The sequence below is a fragment of the Coregonus clupeaformis genome, chromosome 29, assembly GCF_020615455.1.
Source record: "Coregonus clupeaformis isolate EN_2021a chromosome 29, ASM2061545v1, whole genome shotgun sequence".
NCBI classification, from domain to species: domain Eukaryota; kingdom Metazoa; phylum Chordata; class Actinopteri; order Salmoniformes; family Salmonidae; genus Coregonus; species Coregonus clupeaformis.
Window position 1 is genome coordinate 63,392,413 of NC_059220.1, and position 25,338 is coordinate 63,417,750.

The following is a 25,338-nucleotide window of genomic DNA, read 5'->3' on the forward strand; positions in this document are numbered from 1 at the left end:
ACTAACTGAACCAGGCGCTCTGCTGATTCAGTAGGAGTAGGACTAACTGAACCAGGTGCTCTGCTGATTCAGCAGGAGTATTACTAACTGAACCATGTGCTCTGCTGATTCAGTAGGAGTAGGACTAACTGAACCAGGTGCTCTGCTGATTCAGCATTAGTAGGACTAACTGAACCAGGTGCTCTGCTGATTCAGTAGGAGTAGGACTAACTGAACCAGGTGCTCTGCTGATTCAGCAGGAGTAGGACTAACTGAACCAGGTGCTCTGCTGATTCAGCAGGAGTATTACTAACTGAACCATGCTGCGTCTGCTGATTCAGCAGGAGTATTACTAACTGAACCAGGTGCTCTGCTGATTCAGCAGGAGTAGGACTAACTGAACCAGGTGCTCTGCTGATTCAGTAGGAGTAGGACTAACTGAACCAGGTGCTCTGCTGATTCAGCAGGAGTAGGACTAACTGAACCAGGTGCTCTGCTGATTCAGTAGGAGTAGGACTAACTGAACCGGGTGCTCTGCTGATTCAGCAGGAGTAGGACTAACTGAACCAGGTGCTCTGCTGATTCAGCAGGAATATTACTAACTGAACCATGTGCTCTGCTGATTCAGTAGGAGTAGGACTAACTGAACCAGGCGCTCTGCTGATTCAGTAGGAGTAGGACTAACTGAACCAGTTGCTCTGCTGATTCAGTAGGAGTAGGACTAACTGGACCAGGTGCTCTGCTGATTCAGCAGGAGTAGGACTAACTGAACCAGGTGCTCTGCTGATTCAGTAGGAGTATTACTAACTGAACCATGTGCTCTGCTGATTCAGTAGGAGTATTACTAACTGAACCAGGTGCTCTGCTGATTCAGCAGGAGTAGGACTAACTGAACCAGGTGCTCTGCTGATTCAGTAGGAGTAGGACTAACTGAACCAGGTGCTCTGCTGATTCAGCAGGAGTAGGACTAACTGAACCAGGTGCTCTGCTGATTCAGCAGGAGTATTACTAACTGAACCATGTGCTCTGTTGATTCAGTAGGAGTAGGACTAACTGAACCAGGCGCTCTGCTGATTCAGTAGGAGTAGGACTAACTGAACCAGTTGCTCTGCTGATTCAGTAGGAGTAGGACTAACTGAACCAGGTGTTCTGCTGATTCAGTAGGAGAAGGACTAACTGAACCAGGTGCTCTGCTGATTCAGTAGGAGTATTACTAACTGAACCATGTGCTCTGCTGATTCAGTAGGAGTATTACTAACTTAACCATGTGCTCTGCTGATTCAGCAGGAGTATTACTAACTGAACCATGTGCTCTGCTAATTCAGTAGGAGTAGGACTAACTGAACCAGGTGCTCTGCTGATTCAGCAGGAGTAGGACTAACTGAACCAGGTGCTCTGCTGATTCAGTAGGAGTAGGACTAACTGAACCAGGTGCTCTGCTGATTCAGCAGGAGTAGGACTAACTGAACCAGGTGCTCTGCTGATTCAGCAGGAGTATTACTAACTGAACCATGTGCTTTGCTGATTCAGTAGGAGTAGGACTAACTGAACCAGGTGCTCTGCTGATTCAGCAGGAGTAGGACTAACTGAACCAGGTGCTCTGCTGATTCAGTAGGAGTATTACTAACTGAACCATGTGCTCTGCTGATTCAGTAGGAGTATTACTAACTGAACCATGTGCTCTGCTGAATAAGTAGGAGTAGGACTAACTGAACCAGGTGCTCTGCTGATTCAGCAGGAGTAGGACTAACTGAACCAGGTGCTCTGCTGATTCAGCAGGAGTATTACTAACTGAACCATGTGCTCTGCTGATTCAGTAGGAGTATGACTAACTGAACCAGGTGCTCTGCTGATTCAGCAGGAGTAGGACTAACTGAACCAGGTGCTCTGCTGATTCAGTAGGAGTAGGACTAACTGAACCAGGTATTCTGCTGATTCAGCAGGAGTAGGACTAACTGAACCAGGTGCTCTGCTGATTCAGCAGGAGTATTACTAACTGAACCATGTGCTCTGCTGATTCAGTAGGAGTAGGACTCACTGAACCAGGTGCTCTGCTGATTCAGCAGGAGTATTACTAACTGAACCATGTGCTCTGCTGATTCAGAAGGAGTAGGACTAACTGAACCATGTTTTCTGCTGATTCAGCAGGAGTATTACTAACTGAACCAGGTGCTCTGCTGATTCAGCAGGAGTAGGACTAACTGAACCAGGTGCTCTGCTGATTCAGTAGGAGTAGGACTAACTGAACCAGGTGCTCTGCTGATTCAGCAGGAGTAGGACTAACTGAACCAGGCGCTCTGCTGATTCAGTAGGTGTAGGACTAACTGAACCAGTTGCTCTGCTGATTCAGTAGGAGTAGGACTAACTGAACCAGGTGCTCTGCTGATTCAGTAGGAGTAGGACTAACTGAACCTGGTGCTCTGCTGATTCAGCAGGAGTAGGACTAACTGAACCAGGCGCTCTGCTGATTCAGTAGGAGTAGGACTAACTGAACCAGGTGCTCTGCTGATTCAGCAGGAGTAGGACTAACTGAACCAGGTGCTCTGCTGATTCAGTAGGAGTAGTACTAACTGAACCAGGTGCTCTGCTGATTCAGCAGGAGTAGGACTAACTGAACCAGGTGCTCTGCTGATTCAGCAGGAGTAGGACAAACTGAACCAGGTGCTCTGCTGATTCAGTAGGAGTAGGACTAACTGAACCAGGTGCTCTGCTGATTCAGCAGGAGTAGGACTAACTGAACCAGGTGCTCTGCTGATTCAGTAGGAGTAGTACTAACTGAACCATGTGCTCTGCTGATTCAGTAGGAGTATTACTAACTGAACCATGTGCTCTGCTAATTCAGTAGGAGTAGGACTAACTGAACCAGGTGCTCTGCTGATTCAGCAGGAGTATTACTAACTGAACCAGGTGCTCTGCTGATTCAGTAGGAGTATTACTAACTGAACCATGTGCTCTGCTGATTCAGTAGGAGTATTACTAACTGAACCATGTGCTCTGCTGATTCAGTAGGAGTAGTACTAACTGAACCAGGTGCTCTGCTGATTCAGCATTAGTAGGACTAACTGAACCAGGTGCTCTGCTGATTCAGTAGGAGTAGGACAAACTGAACCAGGTGCTCTGCTGATTCAGCAGGAGTAGGACTAACTGAACCAGGTGCTCTGCTGATTCAGTAGGAGTAGGACAAACTGAACCAGGTGCTCTGCTGATTCAGTAGGAGTAGGACTAACTGAACCAGGTGCTCTGCTGATTCAGTAGGAGTAGGACTAACTGAACCAGGTGCTCTGCTGATTCAGCAGGAGTAGGACTAACTGAACCAGGTGCTCTGCTGATTCAGCAGGAGTAGGACTAACTGAACCAGGTGCTCTGCTAATTCAGTAGGAGTAGGACTAACTGAACCAGGTGCTCTGCTGATTTAGTAGGAGTATTACTAACTGAACCATGTGCTCTGCTGATTCGGTAGGAGTAGGACTAACTGGTAGAGCATGGAGTTGTTCCTGACCATGTCACATGACCAGGAAAAACTCTGGTCCCATGAAGCTCAATTACTGCCAGCAGTGTACTTACAGGACCTAGAGTTTTTCCTGGTTAGGTCATGTGGTCAGGAAAACTCCTGGCCCTACTCTTTGAGTAACCTACCTTTGGCCCTTTGGATAACACGTCTGGAGACTAATTTATGAACACCACAAAAAGGAGTTCAAATTGGCTGTAGCCTGAAGTTGCCATATGGGCGGGGTTTGCACTTTTGGGGAATTACATTGGTTTATTGCTACAGTCGAGCTCAATCAAGCACAACTAAAGTATTTGAAATGATTTCAAATAGTATTTAAACCCAGGTCTGCAAATGAGTCACTCCCACCTTCCTCTCCTCCACCACCTCCTCCCTCCCCCTCTTCCCCTTTTAACCAAATTAATTAATAATCTCTGACTTTCAGCTCAGTGTGAAGCCTTTTCTTCCTCTGAGTCACATGGCTGACTCTCCCTTCTGCTTTTCTGGATCAAAAGTGCCTCATGAGAAAAAAAGCCAAAGACATATGACCCACTGAGAGTGTTTGTTTGCTTTAGGTGCAGCTGTGTAGTACAGGGAAAAGGAGCCTAGCTGTATTGTGTGTGTGTGTGTTGTTTCAGTATAGGCGTACGGGACCATCAAAAGGCTTTACTGTCCTGAGAGAAAGGGAGCTACAGCTTTGTTTGTTTTTGTGTTTGATCAACCAGTTCTAGTGCAGTATCTGGTTGTTATGGGCACAGTATCTGGTTGTTATGGGCCCAGTATCTAGTTGTTATGGGCACAGTATCTGGTTGTTATGGGCACAGTATCTGGTTGTTATGGGCACAGTATCTGGTTGTTATGGGCACAGTATCTGGTTGTTATGGGCACAGTATCTGGTTGTTATGGGTGCAGTAACTGGTTGTTATGGGCACAGTATCTGGTTGTTATGGGCACAGTATCTGGTTGTTATGGGCACAGTATCTGGTTGTTATGGGCACAGTATCTGGTTGTTATGGGCACAGTATCTGGTTGTTATGGGCACAGTATCTGGTTGTTATGGGCACAGTAACTGGTTGTTATGGGCACAGTATCTGGTTGTTATGGGCACAGTATCTGGTTGTTATGGGTGCAGTAACTGGTTGTTATGGGTGCAGTATCTGGTTGTTATGGGCACAGTATCTGGTTGTTATGGGTGCAGTAATTTGTTGTTATGGGTGCAGTATCTGGTTGTTATGGGTGCAGTATCTGGTTGTAATGGGTGCAGTAACTGGTTGTTATGGGTGCAGTATCTGGTTGTTATGGTGCAGTAACTGGTTGTTGTGGGTGCAGTAACTGGTTGTTATGGGTGCAGTATCTTGTTGTTATGGGCACAGTATCTGGTTGTTATGGGTGCAGTATCTGGTTGTTATGGGTGCAGTATCTGGTTGTAATAGGTGCAGTAACTGGTTGTTATGGGTGCAGTATCTGGTTGTTATGGTGCAGTAACTGGTTGTTGTGGGTGCAGTAACTGGTTGTTATGGGTGCAGTAACTGGTTGTTATGTGTGCAGTATCTGGTTGTTATAGGTGCAGTATCTGGTTGTAATAGGTGCAGTATGTAATTGTTATGGGCACAGTAGCTGGTTGTAATGGGAGCAGTAACTGGTTGTAATGGGCGCAATAGCTGGTTGTAATGGGCGCAATAGCTGGTTGTAATGGGAGCAGTAGCTGGTTGTAATGGGCGCAGTAGCTGGTTGTAATGGGCGCAGTAGAGGGTTGTAATGGGCGCAGTAGAGGGTTGTAATGGGCGCAGTAGCTGGTTGTAATGGGAGCAGTAGCTGGTTGTAATGGGAGCAGTAGCTGGTTGTAATGGGCACAGTAGCTGGTTGTAATGGGCGCAGTAGAGGGTTGTAATGGGCGCAGTAGAGGGTTGTAATGGGCGCAGTAGCTGGTTGTAATGGGAGCAGTAGCTGGTTGTAATGGGCACAGTAGCTGGTTGTAATGGGCGCAGTAGAGGGTTGTAATGGGCGCAGTAGCTGGTTGTAATGGGCGCAGTAGCTGGTTGTAATGGGAGCAGTAACTGGTTGTAATGGGCGCAATAGCTGGTTGTAATGGGCGCAGTAGCTGGTTGTAATGGGCGCAGTAGAGGGTTGTAATGGGCGCAGTAGCTGGTTGTAATGGGAGCAGTAGAGGGTTGTAATGGGCGCAATAGAGGGTTGTAATGGGCACAGTAGAGGGTTGTAATGGGCGCAGTAGAGGGTTGTAATGGGCGCAATAGCTGGTTGTAATGGGAGCAGTAGAGGGTTGTAATGGGCGCAGTAGCTGGTTGTAATGGGAGCAGTAGAGGGTTGTAATGGGCGCAATAGAGGGTTGTAATGGGCGCAGTAGAGGGTTGTAATGGGCGCAGTAGAGGGTTGTAATGGGCGCAATAGCTGGTTGTAATGGGCGCAGTAGAGGGTTGTAATGGGCGCAGTAGCTGGTTGTAATGGGAGCAGTAGAGGGTTGTAATGGGCGCAATAGAGGGTTGTAATGGGCGCAGTAGAGGGTTGTAATGGGCGCAATAGCTGGTTGTAATGGGAGCAGTAGCTGGTTGTAATGGGAGCAGTAGCTGGTTGTAATGGGCGCAGTAGAGGGTTGTAATGGGCGCAGTAGATGTTGTTAATGGGTGCAGTAACTGGTTGTTAGTAAACTAGTAGACTAAAACTAGTAAAAACTGCATGCCATATAAAATGATTTGAGCACTGGAAACCTCCATATAAATCCTGTCAATTATCACTGTAGGTTGAGGTGAACAACAAGAGACAATGGAACAATAGGAATTAACAACCAACAATGGCTTGTTGTGATTTCACTAATATAGACTTCAGAGGGTTAAAGTGAGGGTGACTGTTTTGCTTGTAACTGGTAGACAGCCGCTTTACGAGCCACTTAGAGAGAAGTCAGCTCATAACAGATGGTTTCCTTTTTCCTCTGGACTATCACAGGCCCCGTTACAGCACCCTGTTATCTTTCCCCTACCATCTGGGGAAGTGCGTGTTGTGTACAGCGTTGTGCCTGGAGGTGTTCGAGAGGGTTCGGATTCCTATTGTTTTGTGTTTATGAGCCAAGAGCTAACTGTATTTTGTGTACATATTTTGTGATGAATAATTGACAAGTGTGACAATATTAAAATCTGTAAACAAAGTATATGTTGTTTTGATTTTATCCTGGAGTTGAAGTTCCCTCATTTTAGATCAGTGCCAATATACCTTTGCTCTGATTTTCTAAATGTTCCAGTCTCTATTGTTTGACAAACTGGATTTGATTCAGAATATGGAACTTTACTGTGCACTCTTCCATTAAGAAGAGGTACATTATTTTGCAGACAGTCCAATACTGTTTAACTGGCCTCAGTCAAACGATACTGTGTCTCGTCTGGTCTCGCACATCACAAACAATGTTCTCTCAGAAGTTCTGTGACATAAGAGAAAGAAATCAGTCCATATACAGTACTATAGAAATAGAATGAATAGAAGGGCCGTCTCCATTCAAGTCAATTATGGTATAATGGGTGGACTGGCAGACATTTTGAGTGTACCCATGCCAGGAAGTAAAAGTGATTTGTTGAGTCAAATCAACTGACATTACAAAAAAATACATTCCATTGCATGAGCCACATCAGTTAGCATAATTTGAATGAACATTATACACTGAGTGTACAAAACATTAGGAACACCTTTCCATGACATAGACTGACCAGGTGAATCCAGGTGAAAGTTATGATTCCTTATTGATGTCACTTGTTAAGTCCACTTCAATCAGTGTAGATGAAGGGGAGGAGACAGGTTAAAGAAGGATTTGTAAGCCTTGAGACAATTGAGACATGGATTGTGTATGTGTGACATTCAGAGGGTGAATGTGCAAGACAAAATATTTAAGTGCCTTTGAACGGGGTGTGGTAGTAGGCACCAGTCTGAGTGTGTCAAGAACTGCAACGCTGCTGGGTTTTTCACGCTTAACAGTTTCCCGTGGGTATCAAGAATGGTCCACCACCCAAACGACATCCAGTCAACTTGACACAACTGTGGGAAGCATTGGAGTCAACATGGGCCAGCATCCCTGTGGAACGCTTTTGACACCTTGTAGTCCATGCCTCAACAAATTGAGGCTGTTTTGAGGTCAAAAGCAGGTGCAACTCAATATTAAGGTGTTCCTAATGTTTTGTACACGCAGTGTACATTACCATGGCAATCTAGCATCAGTTGATAGAACATTCCAAAATACCATGGAAATTATTGCATCACAACACCAGCCAGCCATTGCGAGTGTACCCATGAGTTTACCAGTTAAATTGCCAAGGTTAGAGCCTCCAGGCCCAGTCTAGTCATTCTATTTCTATATGCAGTACACCACAATAACAGTATGGCCTGACTTGATAACACCCATGCACCTGCATTAGAAGGCCGTGAAGCACAGACGTAAACAAAGTACAGTTCCCCATAACATAACATCTTGCAGCTACTAGATTCCAGTCATTCACACTCTTCACATTTTCGTTGGAGAACAGGAATCAGGACAGACACAACATATTACTGTTTACCCAAAATGACCCATTCCGTAGTAGACACGTAGCACAGTACATTCTGACTCTAGTCTAGACAATAGTCTGACAGTCAGGCCATGTCCATGAGATAGTTCATGTTCAGGCCATGAGAGGCCATCTTTTGACCAATCAGATCAGCTATTTTGCCAATAATTGGGCAATACATCTGAATTCGGCTGCCTGTGTAAATGCAGCTAACGTGCACCCAAATCGTCTTTACTATTTAGGGCCGTTTTCCCGGACACAAATTAAGTCCTGGACTACAAAACATTTGCAATGGAGATTATCCGTTCATTTTAGTCCAAGACTAGGCTTAACCTGTCTCAGGGACGCCAATTTCAAACGAGGGTTTAATGCCTTCAAAATGCCAACAAAAGTTTTTTAATAAATATATTTTGGGATGCTGTGAGGTGTGACTGACGACAGATTATTAGACTTCTTTCCTCCATCAATTGTTCAATCTCTGAACTCTCATTCGAAACAGTATTTTGTTTGAGCCGTCATAATTTCAGAGAAAACTACCCAGAAATCTCTCTACTGATCTTTTCCAGCAAGAAAGAGAACTGTCTGTGTTGCTGCTTCTCTGAACCCAGACAAGCCAGGCTGTCCTATCCTTCCTTGCATAACATAACGCTAGTGCCCAGAGCTGTTGCTGTTGAAATAAGAGAGAGTTCATCTTATCCTTGGTATGACTACATTTGGGAGTAATTCAGTTCAATGGAACCCCTGTTGCATGGCAACCAGCCTCCCTGCAGTTCCACTGGGGCCAGGGCTGACATACCTGACCTTCCTACCAAGCAACCCCCTCTCTACCCAGCAGGCCGCAGGACCAGGCTGAACCCAAAGTCCACTTCGGTCCAGAGCAGACTCGGGTTCAAATAGTATTCAACATCTTTCAAATGCTTTAGTTGGGCTTGATTGAGCTTGCCTGACACAATTGCACCAATGGGATAGTCCCAAAAGTGTAAACACCACCCACCTGGCACTCTAAGCAGGCTCAACAAATGATCAAGGCCAATTGTAAGATTTCAAATACTATTTGAACCCATGTCTGCTTTACAGCTCCTGTTACAACCTGAGTAGAGCAATAACAAGACAGAGAGGATAGGAGAGGTGGATAGAAGAGGTGGATAGAAGAGGTGGATAGAAGAGGTGGATAGAAGAGGTTGCCAGGGTTGGTAGGAACATTAAATACGTATTAGATTGTAATTGTTTTCAGATAAAAATTATATTTACCAGAGGGGTATACAGTGCATTCGGAAGGTATTCAGAACCCTTGACTTTTTCCACATTTTGTGCATCCTGTTTCCATTGATCATCCTTGAGATGTATCTACAATTGAGTGAAGTCCACTTGTGGTAAATTCTATTGATTGGACATGATTTGGAAAGGCTCACACCTGTCTATATAAGGTCCCACAGTTGACAGTGCATGTCAGAGCAAAAACCAAGCCATGAGGTCGAAGGAATTGTCCCCTAGAGCTCCGAGACAGGATTGTGTCGAGGCACAGATCTGGGGAGGAGTACCAGAAAATGTCTGCAACATGCGCCGAATAAAACAGGTGTAGACCTTCCAGTGAAATGCTTACTTACAAGCCCTTAACCAACAATGCAGTTTTAAGAAAGAACACCAAAACAAACCACAAAAAAATACAATATAAAATAATACGAAATAAAAGTAACAAATAATTAAAGAGCAGCAGTAAAAATAACAATAGCGAGGCTATATACAGGGGGTACCGGTACGAGTCCCTGTTGCGGGGGCACCGGTTAGTCGAGGTAATTGAGGTAATATGTACATGTAGGTAGAGTTATTAAAGTGACTATGCATAGATAATAAACAGAGAGTAGCAGCAGAGTAAAAGGGGGGGGGCAATGCAAATAGTCTGGGTAGCCATTTGATTAGATGTTCAGGAGTCTTATGGCTGGGGGGTAGAAGCTGTTTAGAAGCCTCTTGGACCTAGACTTGGCGCTCCGGTACCGCTTGCCGTGCGGTAGCAGAGAGAACAGTCTATGACTAGGGTGGCTGGAGTCTTTGACATTTTTAGGGCCTTCCTCTGACACCTCCTGGTATAGAGGTCCTGGATGGCAGGAAGCTTGGCCCCAGTGATGTACTGGGCCGTACGCACTACACTCTGTAGTGCCTTGCAGTCAGAGGCCGAGCAGTTGCCGTACCAGGCAGTGATGCAACCAGTCAGGATGCTCTCGATGGTGCAGCTGTAGAACCTTTTGAGGATCTGAGGACCCATGCCAAATCTTTTCAGTCTCCTTATGTTTTGTCGTGCCCTCTTCACGACTGTCTTGGTGTGCTTGGACCATGTTAGTTTGTTGGTGATGTGGACACCAAGGAACTTAAAGCTCTCAACCTGCTCCAATACAGCCCCGTCGATGAGAATGGGTCATGCTTTTTTTTGTAGTCCACAATCATCTCCTTTGTCTTGATCACGTTGAAGGAGAGGTTGTTATCCTGGCACCACACGGCCAGGTCTCTGACCTCCTCCCTATAGGCTGTCTCGTCATTGTCGGTGATCAGGCCTACCACTGTTGTGTCATCGGCAAACTTAATGATGGTGTTGGAGTCGTGCCTGGCCATGCAGTCATGAGTGAACAGGGAGTACAGGAGGGGACTGAGCACGCACCCCTGAGGGGCCCCCGTGTTGAGGATCAGCGTGGCAGATGTGTTGTTACCTACCCTTACCACCTGGGGGCGGCCCGTCAGGAAGTCCAGGATCCAGTTGCAGAGGGAGGTGTTTAGTCCCAGGGTCCTTAGCTTAATGATGACCTTGGAGGGCACTATGGTGTTGAACGCTGAGCTGTAGTCAATGAATATTATTCTCACATAGGTGTTCCTTTTGTCCAGGTGTGAAAGGGCAGTGTGGAGTGCAATAGAGATTGCATAATCTGTGGATCTGTTGGGGCAGTATGCAAATTGTAGAGGGTCTAGGGTTTCTGGGATAATGGTGTTGATGTGAGCCATGACCAGCCTTTCAAAGCACTTCATGGCTACAGACGTGAGTGCTACGGGTTGGTAGTCATTTAGGAAGATTACCTTAGTGTTCTTGGGCACAGGGACTTTGGTGGTCTGCTTGAAACATGTTGGTATTACAGACTCAGACAGGGAAGACTCTTGCTAGTTGGTCAGCGCATGCTCGGAGTACACGTCCTTGTAATCTGTCTGGCCCTGCGGCCTTGTGAATGTTGACCTGTTTAAATGTCTTACTCACATCGGCTACGGAGAGCGTGATCACACAGTCATCCGGAACAGCTGATGCTCTCATGCATGTTTCAGTGTTCCTTGCCTCGAAGTGAGCATAGAAGTAATTTAGCTTGTCTGGTAGGCTCGTGTCACTTGGCAGCTCGCGGCTGTGCATCCCTTTGTAGTCTGTAATAGTTTGCAAGCCCTGCCACATCCAACGAGCGTCAGAGCCGGTGTAGAACGATTAGATCGTAGTCCTGTATTGACGCTTTGCCTGTTTGATGGTTCGTCGGAGGGCATAGCGGGATTTCTTATAAGCTTCCGGGTTAGATTCCCGCTCCTTGAAAGTGGCAGCTCTACCCTTTAGCTCAGTGCGGATGTTGCCTGTAATCCATGGCTTCTGGTTGGGGTATGTACGTACAGTGACTATGGGGACGACGTCATCGATGCACTTATTGATGAAGCCAGTGACTGATGTGGTGTACTCCTCAATGCCATCAGAAGAATCCCGGAACATATTCCAGTCTGTGCTAGCAAAACAGTCCTGTAGCTTAGCATCTGCTTCATCTGACCACTTTTTTATTGACCGAGTCACTGGTGCTTCCTGCTTTAGTTTTTGCTTGTAAGCAGGAATCAGGAGGATATAATTATGGTCAGATTTACCAAATGGAGGGCGAGGGAGAGCTATGTACGCGTCTCTGTGTGTGGAGTAAAGGTGTTTTTTTCCCTCTGGTTGCACATTTAACATGCTGATAGAAATTAGGTAAAACGGATTTAAGTTTTCCTGCATGAAAGTCCCTGGCTACTACGAGCACTGCCTCTGGATGAACGTTTTCCTGTTTGCTTATGGCCGTATACTGTACAGTTCCTTGAGTGCAGTCTTAGTGCCAGCATCGGTTTGTGGTGGTAAATAGACAGCTACGAAGAATATAGATGAAAACTCTCTTGGTAGATAGTGTGGTCTACAGCTTATCATGAGATACTCTACCTCAGAGAGACTTCCTTAGATATCGTGCACCAGCTGTTGTTTACAAATATACATAGACCGCCACCCATTGTCTTACCAGAGGCTGCTGTTCTATCCTGCTGATACAGTGTATAACCCACCAGCTGTATGTTATTCATGTCTTCGTTCAGCCACGACTTGGTGAAACATAAGATATTACCGTTTTTAATGTCCCGTTGGAAGGATATTCATGCCTGTAGTTCATCCACTTTATTATCAAGCGATTGTAAATTGGCCAATAGTATCGATGGCAAAGGCAGATTAGCCACTCGTCGCCGGCTCCTTACCAAGCACCCCGATCTCCTTCCGTGATATCTCCTTTTCTTTCTACTGCGAATGACGGGGATGAGGTCCCTGTCGGGTGTCTGGAGCAAATACCTCTCGTCCGACTCATTAAAGAAAAATTATTTGTCCAGTTCAAGGTGAGTAATCGCTGTTCTGATGTCCAGAAGCTATTTTCGGTCATAAGAGACAGTGGCAGCAACATTATGTACAAAATAAGTTACAAACAATGCGGAAAAACACACAAAATAATATGGTTGGTTAAGAGTCCATAAAACGCCAGCCATCCCCTCCGGGCCATCTTGTGTTCTTGGGGACATTGAAGGACCCCAAGAACACAGTCCATTCTTAAATGGAAGAAGTTTGGAACCACCAAACTGAACAATCGGGGGAGAAGGGCCTTGGTCAGGGAGGTGACCAAGAACCCGATGGTCACTCTGACAGAGCTCCAGAGTTCCTCTGTGGAGATGGGAGAACCTTCCAGAAGGACAACCATCTCTGCAGCACTCCACCAATCAGGCATTTATGGTAGAGTGGCCAGATGGAATCCACTCCTCAGTAAAAGGCACATGACATCCTGCTTGGAGTTTGCCAAAAGGCACATAAAGAACTCTCAGACCATGAGAAACAAGATTCTCTGATCTGATGAAACCAAGATTGAACTCTTTGGCCTGAATGCCAAGCGTCATATCTGGAGGAAACCTGGCACCATTCCTATGGTGAAGCATGGTGGTGGCAGCATCATGCTGTGGGGATGTTTTTCAGCGGCAGGGACTGGGAGACTACTCAGGAAAGATGGAAAGATGAACGGAGCAAAGTACAGAGAGATCCTTGATGAAAACCTGCTCCAGAGCGCTCAGGACCTCAGCGTGGAGTGAACGTACACCTTCCAACAGGACAACGACCCTAAGCACACAGCCAAGACAACGCAGGAGTGGCTTCGGGACAAGTCTCTGAATGTCCTTGAGTGGCCCAGCCAGAGCCCGGAGTTGAACCCGATCGAACATCTCTGGAGAGACCTGAAAAGAGCTATGCAGCAATTCTCCCCATTCAACCTGACAGAGCTTGAGAGGATCTGCAGAGAAGAATGGGAGAAACTCCCCAAATACAGGTGTGCCAAGCCTGCAGCGTCATACCCAAGAAAACCTGAGGCTGTAATCGCTGCCAAAGGTGCTTCAACAAAGTACTGAGTAAAGGGTCTGAATACTTATGTAAATGTAATATTTCAGTTTTTTATATTTAATAAATGTACTAACATTTCTAAAAACCTGTTTTTGCTTTGTCATTACGGGGTATTGTGTGTAGATTGATGAGGGGGGAAAAAACTATTTAATCAATTTTAGAATAAGGCTGTAACGTAACAAAATGTGGAAAAAGTCAAGAGGTCTGAATAATTTCCGAATGCACTGTGCTACAAAGCAGGATCAATGAGTTAGCCAGCTTTGATAAACAACAACAAACAACTGCAGATTTTTGTCATCCTATTTAGGCTAGTTAGCTGGCTAACTCCTTGATCCTGCTTTGTAGTATACCCCTCAGATCACAATGGTGAGGAAAAGTAATCTGCTGAACTACAGTAAACTGTGCTGCAGCTGTACGTGTGTGTGTGTGTGTGTGTGTGTGTGTGTGTGTGTGTGTGTGTGTGTGTGTGTGTGTGTGTGTGTGTGTGTGTGTGTGTGTGTGTGTGTGTGTGTGTGTGTACGTGTGTGTACGTGTACGTGTGCGTTTGTGTGAGCTGGACAGTATACTGCGAGTGGAGCTTTCCAGATGTGACACAAATGATGTGATTTAATTCCTGTAATGTCCAGGCTGTCTGGTCAACAAGCCCCTGTGTAAAAATCAATCAGTCACACACACTTGCACACGCACACACACACAGCCTCAACAACATCCCTGTGGGTGTGTGAATGGACCTAATGCAATGCAGACACTGTATCAGTCCCTGTACAACTGTATCAGTCCCTGTACTGTAGACTGTATCAGTCTCTGTACTGTAGACTGTATCAGTCCCTGTACTGTAGACTTTATCAGTCCCTGTACTGTAGACTGTATCAGTCCCTGTGCTGTAGACTGTATCAGTCCCTGTGCTGTAGACTGTATCAGTCCCTGTGCTGTAGACTGTATCAGTCCCTGTACTGTAGACTGTATCAGTCCCTGTGCTGTAGACTTTATCAGTCCCTGTGCTGTAGACTGTATCAGTCCCTGTACTGTAGACTGTATCAGTCCCTGTACTATAGACTGTATCAGTCCCTGTGCTGTAGACTGTATCAGTCCCTGTGCTGTAGACTGTATCAGTCCCTGTGCTGTAGACTGTATCAGTCCCTGTACTGTAGACTGTATCAGTCCCTGTACTGTAGACTGTATCAGTCCCTGTGCTGTAGACTGTATCAGTCCCTGTGCTGTAGACTGTATCAGTCCCTGTACTGTAGACTGTATCAGTCCCTGTACTGTAGACTGTATCAGTCCCTGGCGAACGACAGTCCCTGTACTGTAGACTGTATCAGTCCCTGTACTGTAGACTTTATCAGTCCCTGTACTGTAGACTGTATCAGTCCCTGTACTGTAGACTTTATCAGTCCCTGTGCTGTAGACTGTATCAGTCCCTGTACTGTAGACTGTATCAGTCCCTGTACTGTAGACTTTATTTATAAGTTGTGAGGAGGACTGGTTTCCCGGACACACATTACGTAAACCTGGACTAAATTGCTTATTGCAGAATCTCCATTGAAAGTTATTTTTAGTCCAGGACTAGTCTTAAACTGTGTCTGGACCAATGGCCCTACTATTTTTCTGTACAGTACTTTTTAATCCATACGTAAACAATGACAGAAGCCTCATACGTTGCCCTAAATACAATCTATTCCTTCTTCACACAACTTTGTTTTGTTAAATCATTTCCAATGTTTACTATGACTCTGCCAGATCTCATATTGGACTCGCTTTATCATTCTCTTCCTGAGGAGATCCGTAACTGTGCTGTAATTACCTCTGGCCATTTAATCCTGCAGCCACAGCCACGGAGGATCACTAATCTACGAGCTGTTATAGTAAGATTGTATCCTTTCCTTTTTGCAAGGAAACTCCTGCTGTTTCCCTTTCACACAGAGGCTGCATCTCAAAGGACACCCTATTTCCTATTTAGTCCACTTCTTTTGACCAGGGATCGCTTCGAGGCAAGCAACACTGAAGCATGCATGAGAGCATCAGCTGTTCTAGATGACTATGTGGTCACACTCTCCGTAGCCGATGTGAGTAAGACTTTTAAGCAGGTCAATATTCACAAGGCCGCAGGGCCAGACGGATTACCAGGACGTGTACTCTGAGCATGCGCTGACCAACTGGCAAGTGTCTTCACTGACATTTTCAACCTCTCCCTGTCTGAGTCTGTAATACCAACATGTTTCAAGCAGACCACCATAGTCCCTGTGCCCAAGAACACTAAGGTAACCTTCCTAAATGACTACCGACCTGTAGCACTCACGTCTGTAGCCATGAAGTGCTTTTAAAGGCTGGTCATGGCTCACATCAACACCATTATCCCAGAAACCCTAGACCCACTCAATTTGCATACCACCCCAACAGATCCACAGATGATGCAATCACTATTGCACTCCACACTGCCCTTTCCCATCCGTCTTCAAGAGAGCGAGAGTTGCACCCCTTCTCAAAAAAACTACACTCGATCCCTCCGATGTCAACAAATACAGACCAGTATCCCTTCTTTCTTTTCTCTCCAAAACTCTTGAGCGTGCCGTCTTTAGCCAACTCACTTGCTATCTCTCTCAGAATGACCTTCTTGATCCAAACCAGTCAGGTTTCAAGACTGGTCATTCAACTAAGACTGCTCTTCTCTGTGTCACGGAGGCTCTCCGCACTGCTAAAGCTAACTCTCTCTCCTCTGCTCTTGTCCTTCTAGACCTGTCTGCTGCCTTTGATACTGTGAACCATCAGATCCTCCTCTCCACCCTCTCCGAGTTGGGCATCTCCAGCGCGGCTCACTCTTGGATTGCGTCCTACCTGACAGGTCGCTCCTATCAAGTGGCGTGGCGAGAATCTGTCTCCGCACCACATGCTCTCACCACTGGTGTCCACCAGGGCTCAGTTCTAGGCCCTCTCCTATTCTCGCTATACACCAAGTAACTTGGCTCTGTCATATCCTCACATGGCCTCTCTTATCATTGCTACGCATACAACACACAACTAATCTTCTCCTTTCCCCCTTCTGATAACCAGGTGGCGAATCGCATCTCTGCATGTCTGGCAGACATATCAGTGTGGATGACAGATCACCACCTCAAGCTGAACCTCGGCAAGACGGAGCTGCTCTTCCTCCCGGGGAAGGACTGCCCGTTTCATGATCTCGCCATCACGGTGGACAACTCCATTGTGTCCTCCTCCCAGAGTGCAAAGAGCCTTGGCGTGACTCTGGACAACACCCTGTCGTTCTCCGCAAACATCAAGGCAGTGACCCGATCCTGTAGGTTCATGCTCTACAACATTCGGAGAGTACGACCCTGCCTTACACAGGAAGCGGCACAGGTCCTAATCCAGGCACTTGTCATCTCCCGTCTGGATTACTGCAACTCGCTGTTGGCTGGGCTCCCTGCCTGTGCCACTAAACCCCTACAACTCATCCAGAATGCCGCAGCCTGTCTGGTGTTCAACCTTCCCAAGTTCTCTCACGTCACCCCGCTACTCCGCACACTCCACTGGAATCCAGTTGAAGCTCGCATCTGTTACAAGACCATGGTGCTTGCCTATGGAGCTGTGAGGGGAACGGCACCTCCGTACCTTCAGGCTCTGATCAGTCCCTACACCCAAACGAGGGCATTGCGTTCATCCACCTCTGGCCTGCTGGCCCCCCTACCTCTGCGGAAGCACAGTTCCCGCTCAGCCCAGTCAAAACTGTTCACTGCTCTGGCACCCCAATGGTGGAACATTTTACATTTTACATTTTAGTCATTTAGCAGACGCTCTTATCCAGAGCGACTTACAGTTAGTGAATACATTTTTTTTATTTTTTATACTGGCCCCCCGTGGGAATCGAACCCACAACCCTGGCATTGCAAACGCCATGCTCTATCAACTGAGCTACATCCCTGCCGGCCATTCCCTCCCCTACCCTGGACGACGCTGGGCCAATTGTGCGCCACCCATGAGTCTCCCGGTCGCGGCCGGCTGCGACAGAGCCTGGATTCGAACCAGGATCTCTAGTGGCACAGTTAGCATTGCGATGCAGTGCCTTAGACCACTGCTCCCTCACGACGCCAGGACAACGGAGACACTCACCACCTTCCGGAGACACTTGAAACCCCACCTCTTTAAGGAATACCTGGGATAGGATAAAGTAATCCTTACCCCACCCCCCCCCCAAAAAAAATTAAAATAAAATAAAAACATATTGTAAAGTGGTTATCCCACTGCCTATAAGGTGAATGCACCAATTTGTAAGTCGCTCTGAATAAGAGCGTCTGCTAAATGACGTAAATGTAAATGTAAATGTGACAAGAGGAACACCTACGTGAGAATGCTATTCATTGACAAAAGCTCAGCGTTCAACACCATAGTGCCTTCAAAGCTCATCACTAAGCTAAGTACCCTGGGACTAAACACCTCCCTCTGCAACTGGATCCTGGACTTCCTGACGGGCCGCCCCCAGGTGGTAAGGATAGGTAACAACACATCTGTCACTCTGATCCTCAACATGGGGGCCCCTCAGGGGTGCGTGCTCAGTCCCCTCCTGTACTCCCTGTTCACTCATGACTGCATGGCCAGGCATGACTCCAACACCATCATTAAGTTTGCCGACGACACAACAGTGGTAGGCCTGATCACCGACAACGATGAGACAGCCTATAGGGAGGAGGTCAGAGACCTGGCCGTGTGGTGCCAGAATAACAACCTCTCCCTCAATGTGATCAAGACAAAGGAGATGATTGTGGACTACAGGGAAAAAAAGAGGACTGAGCACGCCCCCATTCTCATTGACGGGGCTGTAGTGGAACAGGTCCTTGGTGTCCACATCACCAACAAACTAACATGGTCCAAACACACCAAGACAGTCGTGAAGAGGGCATGACAAAGCCTATTCCCTCTCAGGAGACTGAAAAGATTTGGCATGGGTCCTCAGATCCTCAAAACGTTATACAGCTGCACCATTGAGAGCATCCTGACTGGTTGCATCACCGCCTGGTATGGCAACTGCTCGGCCTCTGACCGCAAGGCACTACAGAGGGTAATGCGTATGGCCCAGTACATAACTGGGGCCAAGCTTCCTGCCATCCAAGACCTCTATACTAGGCGGTGTCAGAGGAAGGCCCAAAACATTTTCAAAGACTTCAGCCACCCTAGTCATAGACTGTTCTCTCTGCTACCGCACGGCAAGCGGTACCGGAGCGCCAAGTCTAGGTCCAAGAGGCTTCTTAACAGCTTCTACCGCCAAGCCGGAAGACTCCTGAACATCTAATCACGGCTACCCGGACTGTTTTACTTATCTATTTTTTACTTAACACTTTTATTTTGTATTTTATTAAAACAGCATTGTTGGTTAAGGAGTTGTAAGTAAGCATTTCACTGTAAGGTCTACACTAGTTGTATTCGGTGCATGTGGCAAATCAAATTTGATTGGATTTGATTCGATTTATATAGGGAATAGGGTGCCATTTAGGAAACAATCAGAAGCAGCTGAGAGCTGTGGAGCCTAAGGCTTGGGAGGTATTATTTTAGATGGCCCTCTCTCGCTCTCTCTCGCCTCAGAATGAACTTGTACCCTTGCACACACACACACACGCACACAAGTACACACACACACACACACACACACACACAGAGACACACACACACACACTAATAACTTACTGTTGAGATCATATGAACCTTGAGTCATTGGTCCAACAGCACTCATGTGACCTACAGTCACCAGTATGAATATCTAAATATTGTGTTCCAGAATGGAATAGAGACAGATAAATACTTTAAAAATGTAAATGGATCAGTCCCAGATGGGATATATTTTGATGAAGCTGTGTGTGGGCTGGAAACTTCCATTAGTGCAATCTGTATCTTCAACTTGCCTCTATTTCACTCTACTAAACACCTTTGCTGCACGTTTCTAGTGGGGGTTTGATCCTACCAGCATTTGCAACTGTGATGAACTTGGAATCCCACCCACTGTACAAACTTTATACAGCATAGGCAGTGGACCGATTGCATTGTCCTGACTAAATGGGATGTCGGTGGAGAGTTGGCCCACAGTTCCACCTGTTTCAGCTGTTTTCGCCATTAACCCCAATCAGTATAGCTGCTCTCTTTCCTGCCATGGGAAAGTGGCTGTCGGCTAACTGTCGCACGCTGGAACAATCTCAGCTTGAGTCCCTGCCAAAGGGAGTGACTCCACGGGGACCCACAATGCTCTGGGTTTCTTAAGTTACGCACCGCTGCAACTATGTGGCCTTCAAAATGGGAAATGTTCAAGACCAAAAAAAGGAAAGAAATACATATCCTGTGTGACCTCTAACACTGGTCCTCTCTGACCATCTAAAAGCATTCACATTCCAGTAAAGGAGGTCTGGTGGTCCCCCTGCCAACAACAATTTTGAAGTGCTTAGCTTTCATTTGTCTTGTTCTGTCCAAGTCAGAGAGAAATGTGTTACTGGAGCAGATAAACTTTGACTTGGGGTTTAGATGGAAATTGTCCCCAATGGCTCCTGTTGCTATTCATAATATCACAGGTCTTCAACTCTTGCCAGTCCTGTTATGACTCAAACTACTCGTATTTTGTCCAAACATATCTAAACATACAGTAAATGTACAGTAGTATGTATGGATGTACAGTAATCCTCCAAAATCGACATTCCATATCAGAGTATGTGAGCAGAGTTGAGCGGTCTGCAATCCCGCTCATCACTCATGGAGCAGTGCTTGCCCGGAGCTCCACGTTCTTTCCAACCACTCAGCTAAAAACCATTCAGCACTCACAGGGGGAAAAAAAACTGCCGCTCCAAATTCGCTCCATTCATTAAATTCACCATTTAACCAACACCAATCTATGTTTGTGACTACCTGGACCTACCATTTGGTTTTGAAGTATTGAAACCAAACCATATGATTTGAATGAAAAGTATTTTAATAAACATGAAAAGTTGAATGTAAGAAGCGCTCATCATTTCAAATTGGCTACATGTTATATTAAACAGCATATAAACACTCAGGTCAGGAGCCAGACAGGGAGTCTAAGAAGGAACGAAAATGAATTATTTAGGCTATATTATTTCAAGGCTATAGCCTACAAATAAATACATTGTAAAGCCTTTGCGAGTGCAACACACTAGACTGGCAGGGATATTAAGCGGTCAGCATTTAAACAACATTTTGTTGTATTAAATCATTATAGTCTATAAATTGCGCATATGGGCTGGGACTTAGAATTAAATACAAATTAAATGAAAAATACCTTACTAGGAATTCAAGTGCGTTTGAATTCATTTTTAGAAACACGAGTTTGGCCAGAATCGGTGGCTTCAGGCTCATGCGATTGTGCCTGGAGAGCAGGCCAGCAGCAGAGAATATCCTCTCCACACTTGCCAGGCTGGGCAGGGATGCAGTTAATTTTTTTTCAATAGGTAAGCATAAAGGTTTTTATGCAAAATAACCCAATCAAAACTGAAAGCTCCTTGAAAGTTGGAATATGCCAGGCCTATTGAGCCAAAATCAATGATGGCCTATTGCATAGATAATATAACAATACACTTTTAAGAGATCTGGTTTTTAGTTTATAAATACTTTGCTACAATGACACACTTAATTAGCTACCCACCTCGTTCCTTTTAGCATGTACACGTAGTAAGTAGCCTACACCATCATGCTTTTGGGATATGTGCCTTTTCAGATTCCACAATGATTATTTAATTGTGGACACTACATCACAGAGGTGCAAAATCAAGGTGATTTACAAAGATGAGGACCAAGAGGCAAGAGAGGGAGTGCGGTGATGTAGCACTCCCTCGCTTGCTCTTGGTCCTCATCTTTGTAAGTCACCTTGATTTTGCACCTCTGTGTTTCATCAGTTTCTTTATGAAAAATATTTAGCGAAATCCATGACAGTAGCTAAAGTAAGGGTCTATAGCAGCACACAAGTAGACTATAAATGCGTGCTGGGACGGGTATGCCCTGAGCTCGTGAAGTGAGCGCTAGTTTGGAGCGGGCGGGTCCTCCAGCCTTTGGGAATATGTCTCCACACTCCAGTCAAATTGGGCATGCTCCGCTCACATGCTCTGTTCCATATCAATTTAGCTTGTACAGTGTTTAACAATAGTACACTAGTCAGTTGGGCTATCAATTAAAGCTATGGATCCTGTTGACCTGGGCCTAAGTATTTGTTAGTATTAAATAATGGGGCATTTCGAATACACGGTAGCGATTATTATGATTGTGTGTCTGGCTGCCAAAAGCAATGCAAATAGACCTAACCCTGGTCAGATTATTATCATGTACTCTGTTAAACACTAGGCAATGGTAAAACCAAGAGCACTGTCAAATATCCATGTTTGCGATCATCAAAGAACGTAATCGTTGCTGCAAAACACTGATGTTTGTTCATTTTATGTACTGAGAAATGTGGCTACATGAATAGCTGAAAGCTCCCACATGTTGTGTCAGTCTATGAATAACATGTATTACTCATGTCTTGTTATTCTTACATGTTTAGAGCTAAAAATAAAAATATACATATTAGTCATCAGTGGTCAATATTGAACCTACTGTCCCATCGTGGAGAATCCAACCAAGACATCATGCAATCATTTCAAATGAGAACAAGAGGGCAATTTTAAGGTTTTTATTCAAATCAAAACAATGTTTATAACCAAATGTATCATATTAGAGCAGTACAATGCATAAATATGCGTTGGCAATACAATGAAGAATATGAGCAAATACGTGCTGTAACTTTAACTTTGCTGCTCATTGAACTGAGCCTGTCGTTATCCAATCATCGAAGAAAAAAAATTGTCACGAGACCCATCATGCCTCCTTCACGTACGTCCTCACCGCAACCACATCCCCCATCACGCATTTCTGTAAAGATGAGGAGGAAGAGGAGAGGAAGAGGAGGAAGGAGGAGAGGGAAAAAGAGTTTGGTAGGTCAGAGTTGAGATGATTCACGTGCTGGCTATCAACCAGGAATACACATTCCTGCATATGTTGTAGGTTTGAGAGCGATAAAACACTTGTTCAGTCAAAAATGCATGAAGTCTTACATGTAAAATGGTTGAGCTTATAAATTCAAGTGTGATTTAACTTTCCCAACAACTTAATGTTTATACAAAGTTTAGTAAAATGAGTTTCTAATATCAGAAATTATTTTACAGTAATCTGTCAAATTCAGAAGTTATTAACAAATAAACAAACTACAAACAAGCAAAAAAAAGACTACAGGACCATTTGAGAAACATGTAGGCTATTATAAAGTTGTTTTTTAATAAGAAATGAAAAAACTGATCCTTACGGCTATCAACTTGCCATCACCAGTCACCTCTCTCTCTATTGTTGTCTCTTTGCCGTCCCAGTTCTGTTTTTGCACAAGGTTGCCATTTTCAAGAGTAAAAACGGTCTGAAGATGAAAGGAAAAATAAAGTTATTTCCAATGAACCGTTCACCCAAGTCAACTGACTTTCACACACAGATTTTGATCCCAACCAACCATTGTTTTTCTGTCGTCTGCAGTTGTTTCCTCGAAAGGCTCGTTGAGTTTGAATTTAATTTCAACCGTTTTGAAAGTGCTCTGGGATTTCACACAGATAATTCCTTGGTCGTCCATGAGGATGATCAGACTGGGCTTGGTGCGGTTTCCCACCTGTCGGGTCGCGAAGCCAACACCTGCACAGCGGAGAACAAACTGTCATGTGGGATCTATTGGCAGTGTAGTGGGGTGCAACCAAAAGCATTATCATGCATACATAAATACAAATCTTCATCGTATTATAATGTAATGTTATCGTTATATTTATTCCTATCATAAGTTTATCAATCATTTATTCAAGATTAGAAAAATATATCATACCCAAAGCTTTCATGTAGTCATCAAAGTTATCGCTGGAAATCATTTTCCAGGTCCCCACAAACTTGTCAACCATCTTTCCAGTTATCTGTAATATCCACAACAGTGCGGTCTATCGTTCCAAAAATCGAATCTACTCCCTCTAATGAGAACGGTCCAAGGTTTTAAAGGGATCCAGCTGGCGCAAGCATGCTAATGCTGACCAATCATAGCCACGGACGTCACGGTATGTAGTTCCGCAATTTCCAATGGAGGAATAATAGTTGGACTGGGTGAAAGGTTTTTGAGTGCCACATCTACTACTGTGCCAAATTACATTTAGCTTACTATGTCAGAGGCTATGGGTTTCACAATGTCCTTTCAAAATGCTGAAAAGAGTGTCTATTACTCTGCAAATAGTTCACTGACCAGGTAAAAAATGATGACAGAGCTAGATAATGCAATCTAATAGCCTACATCTGAATGGACAAAAATGATCTGAAACAAACTTGGCAGACAAAACAATTGACATGCTTTCACTTCAAAGTCTTATGCCATCTAACCTAAATAACTTTAAAAAGTGAATGTGCTCCTAATTAAACTGGACCATTCAGTAGAGGAAATACACTACACGGCCAAAAGTATGTGGACACATGCCAGTCGAACATTCCAAAATCATGGGCATTAATATGGAGTTGGTCCCCCCTTTGCTGCTATAACAGCCTCCACTCTTCTAGGAAGGCTTTCAACTAGATGTTAGAACATTGCTGCTGTGACTTGCTTCCATTCAGCCACAAGAGTATTAGTGAGGTCGGGCATTGATGTTGGGAGATTAGGCCTGGCTCGCGGTCGGCGTTCCAATTCATCCCAAGTTTTTCGATGGGGTTGAGGTCAGGGCTCTGTGAAAGCCAGTCAAGTTCTTCCACACCGATCTCGACAAACCCTTTCTGTATGGATCTCACTTTGTACACAGGGGCATTGTCATGCTGAAACAGGAAAGGGCCTTCCCCAAACTGTTGCCACAAAGTTGGAAGCTTCCCTTCACTGGAACTAAGGGGCCTAGCCCGAACCATGAAAAACAGCCCCAGACCATTATTCCTCCTCCACCAAACTTTACAGTTTACACTATGCATTCGGGCAGGCAGCGTTCTCCTGGCATCCTCCAAACCCAGATTCGTCGGTCAGACTGCCAGATGGTGAAGCGTGATTCATCACTCCAGAGAACACGTTTCCACTGCTCCAGAGTCCAATGGCAGAGAGCTTTACACCACTCCAGCCGACGCTTGGCATTGCGCATGGTGATCTTAGGCTTGTGTGTGGCTGCTCGGCCATGGAAACCCATTTCATGAAGCTCCTGATGAATAGTTATTTTGCTGACGTTGCTTCCAGAGGCTATATGGAACTCGGTAGTGAGTGTTGCAACCGAGGACAGACGATTTTTTACGCACTACACGCTTCAGCAGTCCCGTTCTGTAAACTTGTGTGGCTTACCACTTCGCGGCTGAGCTGTTGTTGCTTCTAGACGTTTCCACTTCACAATAACGGCACTTACAGTTGACCGGGGCAGCTCTAGCAGGGCAGAAATTTGAAGAACTGACTTGTTGTAAAGGTGGCATCCTATGACGGTGCCACGTTGAAAGTCACTGAGCTCTTCAGTACGGGCCATTCTACTGTCCATGTTTGTCTATGGTGATTGCATGGCTGTGTGTTTGATTTTATACACCTGTCAGCAACAGGTGTGGCTGAAATAGCCAAATCGACAAATTTGAAGGGGTGTCCACATTCTTTTGGCCAT

At 45.4% G+C, this 25,338-nt stretch overlaps 1 protein-coding gene across 1 annotated transcript; it reads right to left on the reverse strand.

The window, feature by feature from the left end:
• Window positions 1-22,329: 22,329 nt before the first annotated feature.
• Window positions 22,330-23,716, reverse strand: LOC121573030 (myelin P2 protein). The gene is made up of 4 exons (XM_041885067.2): window positions 23,568-23,716; window positions 23,208-23,383; window positions 23,013-23,117; window positions 22,330-22,582 (listed from the first exon to the last, which is right to left on the reverse strand). The coding sequence occupies exons 1-4, from the start codon at window positions 23,638-23,640 to the stop codon at window positions 22,529-22,531; spliced, it is 408 nt and encodes a 135-aa protein (XP_041741001.1). The 5' UTR covers window positions 23,641-23,716; the 3' UTR covers window positions 22,330-22,528.
• Between the last annotated feature and the right edge of the window lie 1,622 nt (window positions 23,717-25,338).